Here is a 15,643-nt window from a genome sequence, read left to right on the forward strand (position 1 = left end):
GCGCGTTCAAGCAGCCATTCGTTCAGGTTCTTAGCAGGCGCCGTCGGCACGTTTAAACTCAGCCGTTCCCACGGGGGTCTTCACCACCCCCTCTCACACATCGTTCTAGCCTAATCTGCAAGATCATTCTTTGATCTCTCCTCATCCATCTTACACGCTTGGCGGATTCATTCCATCTGCTCCATACAACGCTTTCTTGGTCTGTACATAATTAGGCCTGGACAAGGCCTGAACGGCGTAAAACCTGGACTTTTGCTGTCTCTCACCACAGATCTTGCCACAGATCATCGCCACGCAAACACAGACATGAACGGCATGGACAGATCGGACATTCCCAGTGCTCGTTTCCCCGACCTGCTCTCAGTAAAGGCAGCCATAGAGCGGGGGAAACAGCTCGCCAAGACATATCAAGTGGTCATCGTTGAATTGGACGACATCGTGGTGAAGTACGGACGCCGCGTCTACAAATCCGAAGCCCTTGCGATGCAACTCGTGCACGGCGCAGCGGCCGACGTTCCCCTGCCGCATTTCCATGCTTACTTCACCCAAACGGCTGAAGATCCAGACGGGGAAGGCCGCTGCGGATATCTCGTGATGGAGAAAGTACCCGGAATTCCTCTCATCGAAGCCCTTCCTCGGCTCGACGAGCAGTCCTGCGACAACATAGCGTCACAGCTCCAAACATATGTCTCTTCGCTGCGCTCTATCGACAGCGCAGGCAAGTGGGGCATAGTCGGCAGGAACGGCATCTTCCACGGCGGGCTCTTCCGCTACCTCCATCGACCGTTTACGGAGGACGTGCGGGCCTCCTCCAACCCATGTGTGGCCACTTGCACCAGGGATGTCTTCGAGTACTTCGCGAAGGCGTCCGAATTTCCCAGCGGGGGGCGAGAGCGGAATATCACAGGGTCAGCATCCGACATCGACTTTTCGAGGCCCTCCATGTTCTCCCATGGCGACCTGGTCCCAGAGAATATCATGGTTGACGAGGCGAGCGGATCGATCACGTCGATCATCGACTGGGAGCGGGCGGGGTGGTACCCGTACTTTTGGGACGAGAGCATCGCGTCGATGCGACTGAGTGCCTACCAGAGCGCTCGTACGACCTCTGATCGCTGGACGCGCATCTACAAACTGGCGTTGGGGAACGATGCGGACCGGGGGGCCGTCAGGGCATTCTGCTGGGCTCATTTCTACGCCTTGATTGGAGGTTCAGAAGAGTATGGTTCGTCAGTTCGCTCCCCGTAAGGATCACTCCTCTCGCGCGCGGTTGCCCTTTCTCACGTTGAGGATTGTCAGATGCCAATGTTGTTTTTGAACACGCCCGGAGAATGGCCAGGCCGAATGTGATGCAGTTCATTCAGATCCTTATACTCGATGTTGGGGGCATTTTTTGGGTTCCAGTGTGCTACTGACTAGCGCCGTTTGGGCGCTCCAAGGCGCTATAGCGCATGCTGCGATTCTGTCCAGAACACTATCTCCGTGAACTAGGTGAATGTTTATTTTGCATGCGTGTTGGTGGCTTGACTGCTGATGACGTTGAGCGCAACAAGGTTAGGTGGTGGTGGATGCAGAGAGGGCATATCCCCGCGCGTCACCGTTGACTTCTCGCCAGTATCATACTGTTCAGCTTTGCGCCATCCGAGTCATGACCGGTTGCTACAACCATCACGGCTCAATGGGCCCATACTCCATATAGAGAGCGGTTACACCCACTACGTCTGCTCACAGCCCCGTGTTTTATTTGCCGTGGGTGCGAGTGCACTCGGCATCCTGCTCGTGTCGCCCGGTCGGAGGTTACAGTAAGGAAATTCCAGTAGACGCTTGATACCTATGCTGATGGCGATCCACAGCTCCTACAAACTGAACCAGGTCCTTCGCCTACGCGAACTGTTCGCAACGGGATTTGCATACACCGGCACTGCCAATGAGTGTGCCGGGCGTACTGCGCACGCACCTGCGTCTCTCCCCAGCCGCTATATAATGGCCCACAGTTCCAGAGCGAGGGGTGTCATCAACCACTCGACTATCTAGCCCCTATCATTACCCTCACAATGCTTCTCATTCTGCTAACGTATCTTCCCGTCGCGTTTGCCATTGCCCGTGCGGCTAACCCCACGGTCATCTTGGACAAGGCTGCTGTGATTGGAACAACAAACGGATCGGTCACCAGTTACTTCGGTATTCCTTACGCAGAACCTCCGTATGTTTCTCCGCTCGATTATCGTCACCTTCGTCTCACCCAGAATCACAGTATCAACGACCTTCGGCTCCGGCTCCCCGTAGCTATCACTGCATACAACGGGACCATCAACGCGACACTCCCGGCTACCCAGTGCATCCAGCTTCCGCCGCAGCCCCGCAGCGACTTGCCGGGGGAGATCCTTCAAGACCTGGTTACATACCTCGCTTCTGTCCCCTTCACGTCCGATGCACCTCAGGATGAAGATTGTGTGTGTGCAGTGGTCGCATAAGATATTTGCGTGCTAATACTACTCGAGCAGGTCTGTCGATAAGCGTACAGATACCCGCCGGCACGAAGCCGGGGGCACATCTGCCTGTACTGGCGGTCAGTGATTTCTGCTGACTGTCTCATTTGCCAGACTCAACTGCCTCTGTTCTACCTATAGTACATTTATGGTGGCGGCTTCACCTCCGGCTCTACGGCACAGTGCGTGTCCCGGCTGCGCACTCCTCATACCACTCTACTCATTCATGTGCACTCTAGGAATCCAGGGGATGCGCTGGTTAAAAGAGCGATCGAGTTGTACCAGCCGATCATCTTCGTAGCCATGAACCATCGGTATGATTTCCGTCTTCTCAACCCTCGTCCCCGTCGCTCATCACTTCCGATGACAGGCTCGGGCGTAAGTGATGACTTCATGCGGTATACAACGCTTCTCCTCACTGATCTTGCACAGCCTTCTCGTTCTTGGGAGGCAAAGAGATCAAGGCAGCCGGCGTTGGGAACCTTGGACTCCACGATCGTAAGAGCATGGACCCTTTTGCCGACGGGATTCGTTGACCCCGGCGACTTTAGAACGCGTCGCTCTGAGATGGATCAAGAAGCACATCTCCGCATTTGGTGGAGACCCGGAAAAAATCACAATGTGAGGCTTCACTTTTTTCGTACTGTTCATCTCTTCTCATGAACCTGCACTGATGTTTGCACTGTAAGTAATGGGCCAAGTGCAGGTGCCATCTCGATCGGACTGCAGATGGTCACAAACGGCGGGGATAACGAAGGCCTTTTCCGGGGCGCAATTATGCACGCCGGCTCTCCGCTGCCGACGGGCGACATCGAGACCCTGCAGCCATTCTATGACGCGGTCGTGGAGCATGCCGGCTGTGCGGCGGCTGAAGATACTCTCGCCTGTCTGCGTCACGTTCCGGCTGACACGCTGCTGACAGCCGCTGCAGCGGTCCCGAACCTCTTTGATTATCCGGTAAGCATACAGAGCCTTCTGAATACTGAAGCAGAGCATTCTTCGCTCATGCGTTGTCCCATGTTTGGTAGGGACTTGCGGAGGCATGGGCCCCGCGCGCGGATGGCGTTTTCCTTGAAGCGCCTCCGCAACACCTGATCCTAGCAGGACATGTGTCAAACATCCCCTTCATCACCGGTAAGCTGATTTGGCGGATCCTCTAAGCCGGCATTGACTCCGTGTCACAGGAGATGCTTTAGATGAAGGCACGATATTCGCCACGGGCAGTTTCAACGTGACGTACGTATCGCCCAAGGACCACTCAGGCCCCGTTTTCGCGCTCATTCCCATTTCACTGTCACGACTCCAGCACCGAGGCAGAGTTCCGCGACTTTGTTGCCCAGCATTTCTTTCCAACCACCCCAACGGATGTCCTCGCGCCGCTTTTCGATTTGTACACGAACGACCCCGCGGAAGGTTCGCCGTTCGAGACCGGAGATGCCAACGAGCTGGCCCCCGAGTTCAAGCGCATGGCCGCCCTGCAGGGCGACATAATCTTCCAGGCGCCGAAGAGGTTCTTCCTAGACCAGCGGTCCCTGAAGCAACCTACGTGGACGTACAGTACGTCTATGAGCTCAACCTCTCATCATCCTTCTAGCCACTAATTCACTCGTCCCACAGCGAGCAAGCGCAGCGCCGTCAAAGGCCTTGGATGCGTAAGTCCATGCAGTTTATCCCCCGCAGAATAAGGGAACATTGAATTGACTAACTTATGCATCGAACAGCCGCATGGAAGCGACTCCACACCGGCCCTAGAGGGCAACGACCTCGCGGACTACTTAATCCAGTTCACAGCGACGCTCGACCCGAACGGCGGCACGTCGAACCGCACAATTCCGTGGCCGCGCTACGACCCGCTTTCGCGGAGCATGCTCACGCTACTCGAAGGAGACACGCCGCTGGAGATCGTGGCGGATACGGCGCGGCTCAAGGCGATGGCAGGACTGACGGGATTGTGTCTCGCGTTCCCCTTTTAAAGTGCTTCAGCCGCGATCACCAGTGTCATGTTTGAGTCGGGATGCCTATCAATGTATAGCTCGACTTGTCAGGGCAGGTCTGCAGGTCTACAGGCTGTCGAGATACGGTTTCTTATGACCATACCACTCGTTTGTCCTAGCGGTTACGTTCTTTACTTGGTACTTTCCTTGCTTGATAGCCCTCGAGCCGGGGTACTATACCTCAGGCTCGCTTTTGCTCGCTCTTCACCCGCGATTTTGTTTCCGCTGGCTGGGGTACTATGTCTTGGATAGTTACATGCGCTCATACTACTCTACTCACCTACATAACTAGCTCTATACTGCATCCCGTTATGCACTGTCTAATCTAAACAATCCTTGCTCTGTATCTCATTGGAGGTCGAGATACTCCGCGTTCGACCAGGCTTACAGCTTGACTGATGAGCGTTTTGAGATAAACGAAGTCCACAAAAAAGGCAATATCGAGAAACACATGTATAACTGGTGTTCTAGGACACCGACAGCTTAAGACGATACAACCACTGATACAATAACTCAACAGTACAACCCATCGCATGCATACTGCCGCGAGGGTACAGAAGAGAGGAAAGACAAAAGACCAGTATCGCACAGCGGCGTTAACCGCTCCCGTTTACCTGGGGGAGACCATTCGAGATCGAGCCTTTAAGAGTTGATGGGGCTGCATCATCCCTGAAGTGAGCGGGAGGACAGGTGCGCAATAAAATGGGCGACTTACACGGCGGCGACGGTGGTCTTGGGGCCAGGGTCGGTCGGGAGCGTGGGGAAGGGGGTGTCCGCGCACTAAATGCCCTCGCTTGAGTGAAGCTCACTGGAAAATATTCAAAGGTTAAGCGTACCGCCTGCTCGATGTCCTTGTTGGTGAGGCCAGCGGGGAAGTGCGCCTTGCCGATGACGGGAGCGGGTTGCGGGATCTACACGAGCCACGCTCGTCAGCACCCTACCGCTTTCCAAAGGCCTCCGAGTATTACTCACCAGCTCGCTGCAGTCGATGAGGCTGTCCGGGTCCTGGCCGAGCATCGAGAGGTCGTGGAACACGAACGCGAACATGTCCTGCGCCTTCTGCTGGTTGTTCACGAACGACTGCCACTCGCAGCTCGTGCGCGAGTCGCGCGCGAGCAGGTGGTCCGTCTGCAGCCGGATCTCGCCCTTCAGCGGCGACATCACCTCGCCGTGGTTGCCGCCCGTGCCCGGGAACGCGGTCCCGCGCAGCTGCGTCTCGATGAAGAACTGCGTATCCCAGATGTGCGGCGTCGAGTCCATCGGCGTGCCCGGGATCGTCGGGTCCAGGTGGTCCGTCGCCGCGATCGTGTGCGCGGTGAGCAGCCACACCGTCAGGATCTCGTCGAACTCGCCGGCGGAGGCGTCTGCGAGACGCGCGAAGACGTCCTCGAGCGTGTCAAACGGCTCCGGCACGAGCCCGTCGGGCGCCGGGCGCGTCGCGTCCTTGCGACCGAGGAAGAAGTCGAGGCGGGGGGCGCCGGGGCAGTTGGATGTGCCGAGAGCACCCGCGAACATGATGCTAAGAAAGGGCCGGCTTGTAAGGGCACTAACCGGAACATACAAATGAGAGCACTCACAAGTCGGCGTGCGAGAGGTTGTGGCGGGCCTGAATCGGCGCCTGCTCAGCGACAATCTCGTCAAGACCGATGTTCGCGTGGAAGTTGGTCTCGATGTCGGGGAAGATGGCAATAGAGCCGTCTGCGCCTCCACCGCTGCATGGCCACCGTTAGCGAATCATGCACTACTAGTGGGGTGGGCGGCGGTGTGGCTCAACGCACCCGAACTGGCCGCGGGCCTCCATGGCGGGCGAGAAACTGATGGCGTCGTGGAAGGTGATGCGGAGGGACTCGTGCGCGTTCTCGCCGCACTGGGCACCGTGGAACAGGTTCTGCTGGATGTCGTCGCGGACGGCGAAGAGCGAGCAGCACGCCGCGTTGGTCGCGGTGTTCTTGCCGTCGGGGCAAGCGACGCGGCGCGTCAGCGCAGCTAGCGAAGAAGGCGATGAGCATATGTCGATCCCGGAAGTCTGAGGGGCTTACCGCTCGCGCCCTGGAGGGCCGCTATAAGCGAGACGGCGGAGAGAAGAGCCTTGAACGCCATAAAGTTCTAAACCTGTGAGGAAGATGAGAAGAGAGGACGGGGAGAAGGCTCTGAGGCCATCCAGCGGCCGCGTCGCCCCTCTTATACCCCTCCTGCACCATGTTCAAACCACAGCAGAAAATAGCGGACCCGCCGCCTTCCTCTGCGTTTCGACGACGAGCATGGCCGTACGGCCCCAATAACGCTGCGCGAGCCAATCGCAGAGCACACATTCCGACGGCCCTACCGTCAGCGCAAGCCCACCCACATACCGTGTGTGCGGCTCCGCCCAGCGTGCATTGTAACGACACAAGGGCGGCCGTCCCTCCTGCGGGCCCGCGTCATGCCTCCTGGCGCCCTTCTGCCAGGCGTGGGGCGCGCCCGAGGCAGAACTGCACAACGTCTGAGAACGACGCGGGGCATGTGGTCAGAAGCTATGCATTTCCGCTCAAAGACGCACTCACTGGCGGGAACGTCCAAGAGGGCCGCCCTGGATCGCTGCCACAGCCCCTGTCCTTTGCAAAAAATTTGCATCACACAGAAGGCATGCTCGAGGCGCTGAGACTCTTTTCCTCGACTGAGTGACCGGCTCGCGCGAAAGTATGCACTCAAGGATGGTGCAGGGGGCAGAAAAACCCCTAGCTGTTGAGGCGGCTCTCACAAAGAAGCATACAGCGGCACGTGTGCCTGAAGCAGCCACGGTTATAGACCGAGGACAAGGAGACTGGCGGGAAACGCCAAGGCGGCACTGCTCCCGACGCTGTCAGGCACTGCGAAAGTTCAAATGAACATGTTCAGTACGCTTCACTTCCGCGCAGGCGGCCGACACGCACCGGCGAGCACTTGTCCTCAAGGCATGTCTTCTGCGAGCTCGAAAGCTAGACAACACTCATCTCTGCCATTCAGGCTACTCGTCCGCCGAATGCGTAGAGATAGACACACGACCGTGGCCCCCTGCGCTGGTAACGCGTGCCAGCGCCGGGAGGATCGATTAAACAACCTCATCCGCCAACGGTGCGGGGTAGGGTTCCCATACACATGCCCACACAGGCCCACGTGCCGCACTGAACAGCCTCCGCACAGGAAGCTGCTGATCTGCCCGGGAGAACGCCAAGTCGCCAAGCCCGGTGTGCAATACTGTTCTTCGTGGAACGCATCCCAGGGCAACGGCAGCGTGTCCCGACGCATGTACCGATGCAGCCTTTGCTCCCGACTGGCCGCGGAGAGGCTGGTCTGAAACGTCTCCTCGCACCCGACGCTGTGAGCGCAGTGGTTTGAAGAAGCTGAAAGCACTGCTCAACGTTGTGAGCGAGCAGTGGTTTAGCGCGGAAAGACACTGATTCCCAAGAAAAAGTTCCATCCATGTATCAGCAACAGACAGACCTATATACTTCCCGGGCGTAAGCAACCCCGCCCTGACAAGTCCTTGCGAAAAACACATACCAAGTCAATAAACATACATCCAACGCCCAGCCGTCTCACTCCGACCCCGCGTGCTCCCCCTCCACAGGCCTGAAGCGCACCCGGACCTCCTTCACGTCCCGCCGCGCGCCGACGAGCGCCTCCCGGATCCGCCGCTCGACATCTACGACACCCTCCACGCTCAGCCGCGCGGGCACGTGCGCGACGACGTCCACGAACATGTTCGCCCCAGTGCGCATTGCCCGCAGATCGCTCACCCCGAGGAGGTTCCTCGCCTCCGACGAGGACGGCGACGCGAGCAGTGGCTGGAGCGCGTCGAACAGGGTCTGCTTCGTGCGTGGGGTAACGCCCGCGTCCGTCAGCTGCTGGAATGCGGTCACGAGCAGCGACCAGCCCTGCTTGAAGATGAGCACCGACACGATCAGTCCTACACGCCACACCTCGTCAGTTCCCCGCATTCCTCTCGTGCGCACTAGCAGTGAGTATATGCGCACCTCCGATCGGGTCGAGCGCGAGGTGCGGGAACCACCAATTTCCGAGGATTGCGACGAGCGCGACCGCGCTCCCGAACCCGTCGCTGCGGTGGTGCACCGCGTTCGCGAGCAGCACCGGGCTCTGCTCCGCGTCCGCGACGCGCTTCGTCGCGCGGTACAGCCACTCCTTCGCCACCACGCTCACGCCCGCGAACCACGCCGCGTTCGGGTCGAGCGCGCCCCCGTGCCCGTGCGAGTGCGAGTGCGCGTGGAGGTGCGCGTGCTCGGAGACGGTCGCGGGCACGGCGTGCGCGACGTCGACGATGTACGCGAGCGCGTCGTGCAGCGCCCCGGGGCCCATGCCGGCGGTCGCGCCCGCGAGCGTCTCGAGGAGGAGCTGGTACGAGTGCAGGCCAATGCCGAGCGCGCCGCCGGTGAGGAGGATGGAGACCATGGTCGTGCCGAGCACCTCGAACTTGCCGTAGCCGTAAGGATACCTCTCTGAGGGCGGCTTGCGCGACAGACGCCAGCTGAAGAGCGTGATGATATCCCCGACCAGGTCTAATACCGGAGAGTGTGTCGGAAACGAGCTTTACAGGGCGAAGGCAGGCGACGCACCTCCGGCGCAATGCCCTGCATCCGCGAGGAGCGCGGCAGAGTTCATGTACCAGCCCGCGGCGCCCTTTGTCGCTGTCAGGACGACATTCGAGGCGAGACCGATGAGTGTTATCCTGCTTCCCCGGTCACCTGCAAAAGCGGTAAGTAAGCAATGGGCTCGGTTGCGCGGCCGAAATCAACGTGAAGTTGGAGAGATCACTACTGTCTGAGCAAGCGTAGAATCAATTTTGGGAGGTTAGTACTGAAAGCGAATATATTACACCGCGCGTCTCGGCCCAAAATACGATGCCATGTCCAAACGAATAGCCCTTGTGACTTATATGGACGCGACGCAACGCATAGCGTTCGAATGCATGCACGACGCAGCGGGCCTACATCATCCTCCATGTATGCCGTTATTTTATATTCGGCGGGCCCTCCAGGGTAGTCTCGCGCGTATGGCCTGCACTCTGTCTTGTACAAATGGTGCCTCACGGGGGTGCTGAACAATACACAAACCGGTGCGGTACTCACCTTGTCCCTGCAATGCTTGCACGATCTGCTCCGCGTCCTTTGCGTGCCCATCCTCTCCATGGTCATGTCTGTGCACCAGAGTGCTGAATATGCCGTTGGAATGCGAATGCGAGTGGGAGTGAGAGTGGGAATGAGAGTCAGAAGTGTGGTCGTGCTCGTGCTCATTCGAGTGTGCGGTAGAGGTCTCGGGTTGCTCCGGCTCCTTGCCCCTGGACTGGGTAGAGTATTTGCGACGCGCCGTCAGGGTTGCCATGTCTGTATGTCGTGCAGCGGCGGCGCGTAAAGGCGAAGGAGAGGCAAGAAGCGGGGGAGGTCGGCCAATGCGAGTTAGAGTTGATGGTGAGCCTGAGAACGCGCGCTCCGCAGCGGAAGTACTCCGGGCAGTCTGGACCGTCCTCGGTGAGACACAGCTAGCGGCCGCGGGGCGTAACAACGATCTGAGCGGGACACAAGACGAGGTGAGATGTACCCGGGAAGAGGGCGAGGGTCGGAGCATAAGAGCGGAGGGCGGCGTGTCAGGCACTGACGGCGGTGATTAACGAAGGGGAACACGTCAGGTGTTTGTGCACAGTCGGGCTATAAGAGCGAGCGTCGTGAGAGGTCGTGAGCATGGGAAGTCGGAGTCGTCGTCCAAGCAGGCAGCGTGCGCTGCAGCAGGCGGACGAGGCCTGGCAGTGGCACTGGCCAGTCGGCCGATCGAATTTCCTTGCTCGTGGCTGGGACGGTACCTATGACGTAGCCGAGCCTCCTCCTCGCGAGCCTCGCGGTCCAGCGCTTCTGATACATATCGGGCACATATCTCAAGCCGATCGCAGCCACTATATTAACCACGGTTTACCTTCACATTAATCCGGCCTTCCAGCAGAGCTTTATAGGGCTTCCTCTGGGAGACTAACCGCTCGCAGCTGTGTACAAGCATTGCGATGTACAAGCACGGCACGGCACGCTCACTGCATGATCGCGAAGGCTGAGCCTCCAAGTTTCCCACCGCCCAATGGTTCGGGGTTCGAGTGGAGGAAAGATCTTCACTCAGTCCGGCGAGGGTATGTGTTCGGAATGAATGGACATATTGGTGAAATACTGCCAGGACACATAGGACCCCGTAGCCACGATACGGATAAAGGGAATGAGACTAAATGAGACGGAGAAAAGGGAATGAGATAAGAGAGAGAGAAAAGTGAACAAGATATGAGCGAGAAAAGAGAATGAGATGGAGACATGGAGCAGGGAAAAAAGGAACGAGATATGAGACATAAAAGGTGATCAGAAGCGAAGGGGCAAGCAAAGGATAGTAAAATGGTAGTCATGAGAGTCGCGAGAGAATAATCGCACGGGGAAGGAAAAGTGACGTGTCGTAGCTGCAAAAAAGAATATAAGAGCAGGAAAAGAAGTGGGGGTACTCAGAGTAGGCGGCGCAGAGAACTGTTGGTCTGAATGAACTTGAGGGCCGCATAGACGCATTAGGCGACGGCCTCGCATTGCGTGAAGTAGCTCTCTAGAATGGAGAACGTGGTTGGCTGCGCGGAGTGCACCTTGGGCCCGGGGCTAGAAAACGAGTCGCCCACCGCGGTGTCATCTTCGGTGGTCGAAGATCCAGAGCACGAGTAGAACGACGAGTTGCTCTCATCGTCGCTGCTAGCGTCTTGATAGTCGGACCCAGCATCTGACGACGCATCCGCGTCCGACGCAGCATCCGACAACGCATCCGAGGAGGACGTCTCCGAGGACGCTGATTCGTACCATTCGATCGTCGCCGAAAGGGAGGAGATGTGCTTGTGCGCGCCGTGGACGAGGACCTCGCACGCCCCTGTTGTCTTGTGCAGGACCTCGTACGCCGCTTCCGGCAGTTCGTACTCGTCATCGTCGAAGTCGTCGTCGCCAAGGCTGTCGTTCAAGAGTGGGGCGGAGAATGCCCCAGTGAGGCGACCGCCGAGGCGGAAGGCCTTCTCCCAATCTTCCTCCTCATCGTCAGAGGACGCTTCGCCGATGGATCCGTCGACGCCTGAGGTGACGATAGCGGGGCCCTTGTGCAGGAATTCGTGGACGGGAGCCGGGTCTAACTGACTGCAAGCGTCGATGATCCTCGGTGATCCAGCTTCTTCTCCAGCGGCGGTCAGCGAACCGTTATGGACGACGTCTTCCGAGGATGTAGAAAAGGTGGAGCTAGATTGTAGGACCTGTTTCGTCGCTGCGAAGGGTCCGGCGGAGTGAAGCTGAGGTGCAACAGCGCTACTGGTCGGCGTCTCGAGCTCCTCGGGTTCCTCTTCCTCCTTGATTGCGAAGAGAAGGTGAGGATACGTGTCTTCATACATGTCGAACGAACTGAAGTCGAGTTGTGAGGTCGCCATGTCTGACACCGTCGCCGTCGCCGTCTTGCGGGCGGGAGGCGCTCCTAGCTGGAAGAGCTCGCCGGAGACGTTGGAAAGATTGACAGTTTCTTCTTCGTCGACAGCGGGGTCCCAGGAGGGGAACGGAATCTGCAGTTGGTCTACCTCATCGCCAACGACTCGGACGTCGAGGTCGGCAGACGAGTCTAGCCGCGGGGTGGCGATGGCTGGGGAGTCGGGCTCCGAGTATGTCGACGCGGGGCTGTACGCCTCTAACACAGGGCTCTCGGTGGTATCTTCTGGAGGGGTGACGACGATCGTGGGGATCTCGTTGCTTGCAAGCTTCGGCTTTACTGTTCCGCGGAGGAAGCGGTGGTGTGAACCGCCTACGCCGGGAGTGGAGTGGACCCACTCCCGAGTAAGCTGCTCCCGGAGGGTCCGCATGAGCGGGAGGACCCTGTCCGGAGAGTCCGTCAAGCCTGATTGGGCGACAGACTGTACGAGATGAGCAACATCTACGAAGCAGGATGAGAATGAGGCTGACCTTCACACCGGTTAGGGGTAAGCTGCGGAAGCGACCGAAGATTTTTTGCAAGATTGAGACCCCAGACAACGAGTGAGGGCTAGATACAGGGAGAGGCAAGGACTTGGAGATGTCCTTCTGTAGTAGCGCCGTAGTATCGCTGAGATAGTCATCACGAGAGCTAGATAGAAGTTGCCCGCGGAGAGAAGAGAGCCACCGAGAACCCGAAGAGTTCTTCGCAGAGAGGTCGCCTTGATTCGCTTGGACTTCGAGGTCGACTTCGAGGGTAGCCTGAGCAGGAGTGCGAATGCCGACACGAGTGCCAAAGTACCGACGGACTGCGGCGACGATGCTGAGGACGACGAGGATGAAGATGAGGATCTCGAAGAGGAGAGCGAAGAGGTTGACAGGGGTGACCGAAGTGACGGCGTTGCCGCTCGGATGCGAATGTGTGGAGGTAGCTGGTGCCATTGTGCAAGCGAGCGACGGAAAACCGAAGGAGTCGGGTTGGGCTTGACGGTGCAGAGGTAGGCGACGAAGAAACAACTGGCAAGGTCGAGCATGAGAAGGCACAGCGTATATCATGGCTGGCAAGGTTGGCTGGCAAGGTCAGCCCCCTCTCCTGCGAACCTTCCGGAGGCTGGATTCTTCTGTGGCTCATAGTATTTAGCCTCTGGACATATGTCGTGGTCGAAACTGCGCTGAAGCCTCGGGACAAAAAACCAATGGATGTTACGAGCATCACTTCAAAATTTGATAAGAGCTATGGACCCACGATTTGTCTGCGGGAAAACGCCGCTAGTACGCCGTTGGAGGTCTGGTATTGGGAGGGTTAATCGAGCTGTTGTGATCGAGACTGCGGCACACTGGCAGGGTCACGAACCTACGAGTTTGCATTCGCGGTTTTCTGCATCTCGTGGTATGCGGTTCTCGTTTGGACAAGGTGAGAAAAAAACCTGTTGGGGCTGGGTCATGTCTGGTGTCCCGATGTCAGCGTAGAAGTCAGGCCCTATGAAAACGACTGCCCGATCTAGGCACCGGTGCCGGCGAGGTGGCAGAACTGACTGTTTCTGTACATTATTTCCCACTTGGCACCATAAGACACTATGGCCGAGTGGTTAAGGCGACAGATTCGAATCAACTGTTCGAGCATCTGTTTCGGTTTCCGAGCGCAGGTTCAAATCCTGCTGGTGTCGTTTTTGCTCTCCCCATGCCTTTGGGCTAGGTCGATAAAAAAGTACGAGCTTCACGGTACTTGGCAGATCGTTTACATTTAGCATCAACGTGAACACTGGCAACCATTGGCAATCTGTGTGGCTCGCGAGGACAGAGAATCTTCCGAGTAAGCGCTTAGCAATATTCGGGGAGCACGTGATGACCGGAATGGACGCGTCGGGGGCGCGAGCAATTATGAGCCTCTCCCGAGCGCCTGTACTCTTTCAACAGTCAACCGCCACCACCGACCAAGCACCGTCGCACACCAATCAACCTCCCTTGTTCTCCACCCACAATCACCTCGTTTTCCCCACCACCATCCACGACTCTATCTCTCATAGCTCTCCAGTCGACCTCGGAAGACAACTATGCCAGCCACTCGCACGGAATCTAAGCAAGCCGGTCGCTCGGCTACACACCATTTCCCAGGAAGCGTCGACGTACGTCCAGCAGACTCAGATATTGTCATCCTCTCGTCCGATGACGGCTCCCCCCTCCGAAAGAAGGCTGCAGTCGAAAGAAAGACCGCTCGACAGCGCGCCAAGCAAAAGGCCCGAGCACCACTCCCGCCATCCTCGGAGATCATTGAAATATCCTCGGACGATGATGAACCTCCAGCTAAACGCCGCTCGTCTGGCTCTATGACTGCTCTCGAATGGCGGGTGAAGGAGTTGGAAGAGGTGCGTTGACCTCTCCACACGGGCACAGGGTGAGTTCCTGATAGACCCTGTTACAACCTTGTTCAGGAGAACAAAAAGTGCAAGCAAGCCGTCTTGGCCTCTCAGGCGGTGCGTTACTTTCGTCGTCTTTTACGATCCTGTTCTGACTGAGCAATCTTTGCAGGCGCTACAGGCGCGAGCACCACTGTCCTCCAATCCCCTGGCGAAGGAGGGAGCACCTGTGCCGGACGTTAAGTTCGATAAGGTGAACACGATATACGATTACCAGTATCTTTGGGTCGGTGCTGACATGCTTTCCAGTTTCTATCAACAATAGACGAGCACGTTAGCTGCGAGATATGCACTATGAAAATGTGGAATCCCTACACGTATGTCCCTCGCCCATTCCCACCCTCACCTCGGTACTCACGCGCCGCTCTCCGACCTTTACCAGGCTCGCGTGCGGACACACGTTCTGCAAGGACTGTCTCCAGGACTGGTTCAGTACTACGCTTGCGCAGCACATGGCCGCCCACCCACACTACAACCCGCAGGTCGTCGTGCCTCCACATTGGCGCGCTGCTCTGGCCCGCCCGAACTTGTCGCCTCTGGATCGGCGCCACATCGAGCGGGAGATCCAGAGGCATGCGGAGGCGACCCCTCAACCCGCGTACTCATGCCCGACGTGCCGCGTGGAAGTTCGCAACAAGCCGGCGGAGAACTTCATCGTGAAGCATATGGTGCGCACCATCGCCGGTGCCCAGGGCGAGTCGTGTCCGAAAGACAACGCGCCTCCTCGCCTAGTTGGCCAAGTCGTCGAGGGACCTTGGGACGCCTTCTTCCCGTTCGCCTTTGGGTTTTCGTAACGGTCTGGACACTTGACGGGTCTGTTCATACATTATTCGTATCCGAAGACGCATATTCGCTGTTCGTCCATCGTCATCACCATCATCTTGCACTGTATTCCAAGCGCTACTTTATTCCACGCAGTAACATATCCCCGGTATCTAGCATACATCTGTTCGCGTTGCAGTTTGTTTGTATCATACACCTGCTGCACTGCCAATTCCCCCTGTCATCCGTCAATCCGCCCGTCCATCCAACGATGGCACATCCGGTGCTTGTCCCTGGCCCTGTTTCTGGCCGACCATCCATATGCCCGGGCCGCAGGGACGAGAATGTTGCCTCCTCTCCTGTCAGGCCAACTCGTGTGGGACATCTCGGGCGACGTGGGCGTGTCAGGCGATCTCGACATACACAGGATGTGGTTCTGCAGCCGATGTGCATCCAATAGTCAGAGACAAGAAACCGGTACTCAAAGTAAGTGCACC

At 57.8% G+C, this 15,643-nt stretch overlaps 6 protein-coding genes and 1 non-coding gene across 7 annotated transcripts; 4 read left to right on the plus strand and 3 right to left on the minus strand.

Moving 5' to 3' along the window:
• Positions 1-306: 306 nt before the first annotated feature.
• TRAVEDRAFT_43287 (kinase-like protein) lies at positions 307-1,248 on the plus strand (the record flags this gene model as incomplete). Its single annotated transcript, XM_008035617.1, has 1 exon — positions 307-1,248. The coding sequence occupies one exon, from the start codon at positions 307-309 to the stop codon at positions 1,246-1,248; it is 942 nt and encodes a 313-aa protein (XP_008033808.1).
• An 806-nt stretch (positions 1,249-2,054) lies between these two features.
• On the plus strand, positions 2,055-4,462 carry TRAVEDRAFT_114756 (carotenoid ester lipase precursor; the record flags this gene model as incomplete). Its single annotated transcript, XM_008036166.1, has 12 exons — positions 2,055-2,203; positions 2,255-2,451; positions 2,505-2,569; positions 2,631-2,671; positions 2,729-2,814; positions 2,922-2,987; positions 3,041-3,110; positions 3,179-3,446; positions 3,518-3,623; positions 3,674-3,725; positions 3,796-4,046; positions 4,176-4,462. 12 exons carry the CDS (start codon positions 2,055-2,057, stop codon positions 4,460-4,462), a joined length of 1,638 nt encoding a protein of 545 aa, XP_008034357.1.
• Positions 4,463-5,125: 663 nt separating this feature from the next.
• VP1 (lignin peroxidase isozyme LP7) lies at positions 5,126-6,583 on the minus strand (the record flags this gene model as incomplete). The annotated part of the gene is made up of 7 exons (XM_008035618.1): positions 5,126-5,141; positions 5,199-5,263; positions 5,320-5,394; positions 5,456-6,002; positions 6,061-6,195; positions 6,262-6,469; positions 6,523-6,583. 7 exons carry the CDS (start codon positions 6,581-6,583, stop codon positions 5,126-5,128), a joined length of 1,107 nt encoding a protein of 368 aa, XP_008033809.1.
• Positions 6,584-7,909: 1,326 nt separating this feature from the next.
• Positions 7,910-10,146, minus strand: TRAVEDRAFT_26474 (uncharacterized protein). The gene is made up of 5 exons (XM_008035365.1): positions 9,589-10,146; positions 9,076-9,204; positions 8,479-9,018; positions 8,006-8,411; positions 7,910-7,952 (listed from the first exon to the last, which is right to left on the minus strand). Exons 1-4 carry the CDS (start codon positions 9,839-9,841, stop codon positions 8,041-8,043), a joined length of 1,293 nt encoding a protein of 430 aa, XP_008033556.1. The 5' UTR covers positions 9,842-10,146; the 3' UTR covers positions 7,910-7,952; positions 8,006-8,040.
• Positions 10,147-10,826: 680 nt separating this feature from the next.
• On the minus strand, positions 10,827-12,909 carry TRAVEDRAFT_69153 (uncharacterized protein; the record flags this gene model as incomplete). The annotated part of the gene is made up of 2 exons (XM_008036168.1): positions 10,827-12,410; positions 12,460-12,909. The coding sequence occupies 2 exons, from the start codon at positions 12,907-12,909 to the stop codon at positions 11,049-11,051; spliced, it is 1,812 nt and encodes a 603-aa protein (XP_008034359.1). The 3' UTR covers positions 10,827-11,048.
• Positions 12,910-13,538: 629 nt separating this feature from the next.
• Positions 13,539-13,634, plus strand: TRAVEDRAFT_t22. The gene has a single exon. It is a non-coding gene; the product is annotated as a tRNA-Ser (tRNA).
• A 387-nt stretch (positions 13,635-14,021) lies between these two features.
• Positions 14,022-15,178, plus strand: TRAVEDRAFT_43292 (uncharacterized protein; the record flags this gene model as incomplete). Its single annotated transcript, XM_008035619.1, has 5 exons — positions 14,022-14,333; positions 14,400-14,441; positions 14,497-14,577; positions 14,634-14,701; positions 14,767-15,178. 5 exons carry the CDS (start codon positions 14,022-14,024, stop codon positions 15,176-15,178), a joined length of 915 nt encoding a protein of 304 aa, XP_008033810.1.
• Positions 15,179-15,643: the final 465 nt, after the last annotated feature.

This window comes from Trametes versicolor, assembly GCF_000271585.1.
Source record: "Trametes versicolor FP-101664 SS1 unplaced genomic scaffold TRAVEscaffold_2, whole genome shotgun sequence".
Taxonomy (NCBI): Eukaryota; Fungi; Basidiomycota; class Agaricomycetes; order Polyporales; family Polyporaceae; genus Trametes; species Trametes versicolor.

Coding starts and splice junctions, on each gene's coding strand:
- TRAVEDRAFT_26474 (XM_008035365.1), bottom strand. CDS start 9,841: ATGGCAACCCTGACGGCGCGTCGCAAATACTCTACCCAGTCCAGGGGC. Junction 9,205..9,588: donor GCAAGCATTGCAGGGACAAG/GTGAGTACCGCA, acceptor CCGCTTTTGCAG/GTGACCGGGGAAGCAGGATA. Junction 9,019..9,075: donor TGCAGGGCATTGCGCCGGAG/GTGCGTCGCCTG, acceptor CTCCGGTATTAG/ACCTGGTCGGGGATATCATC.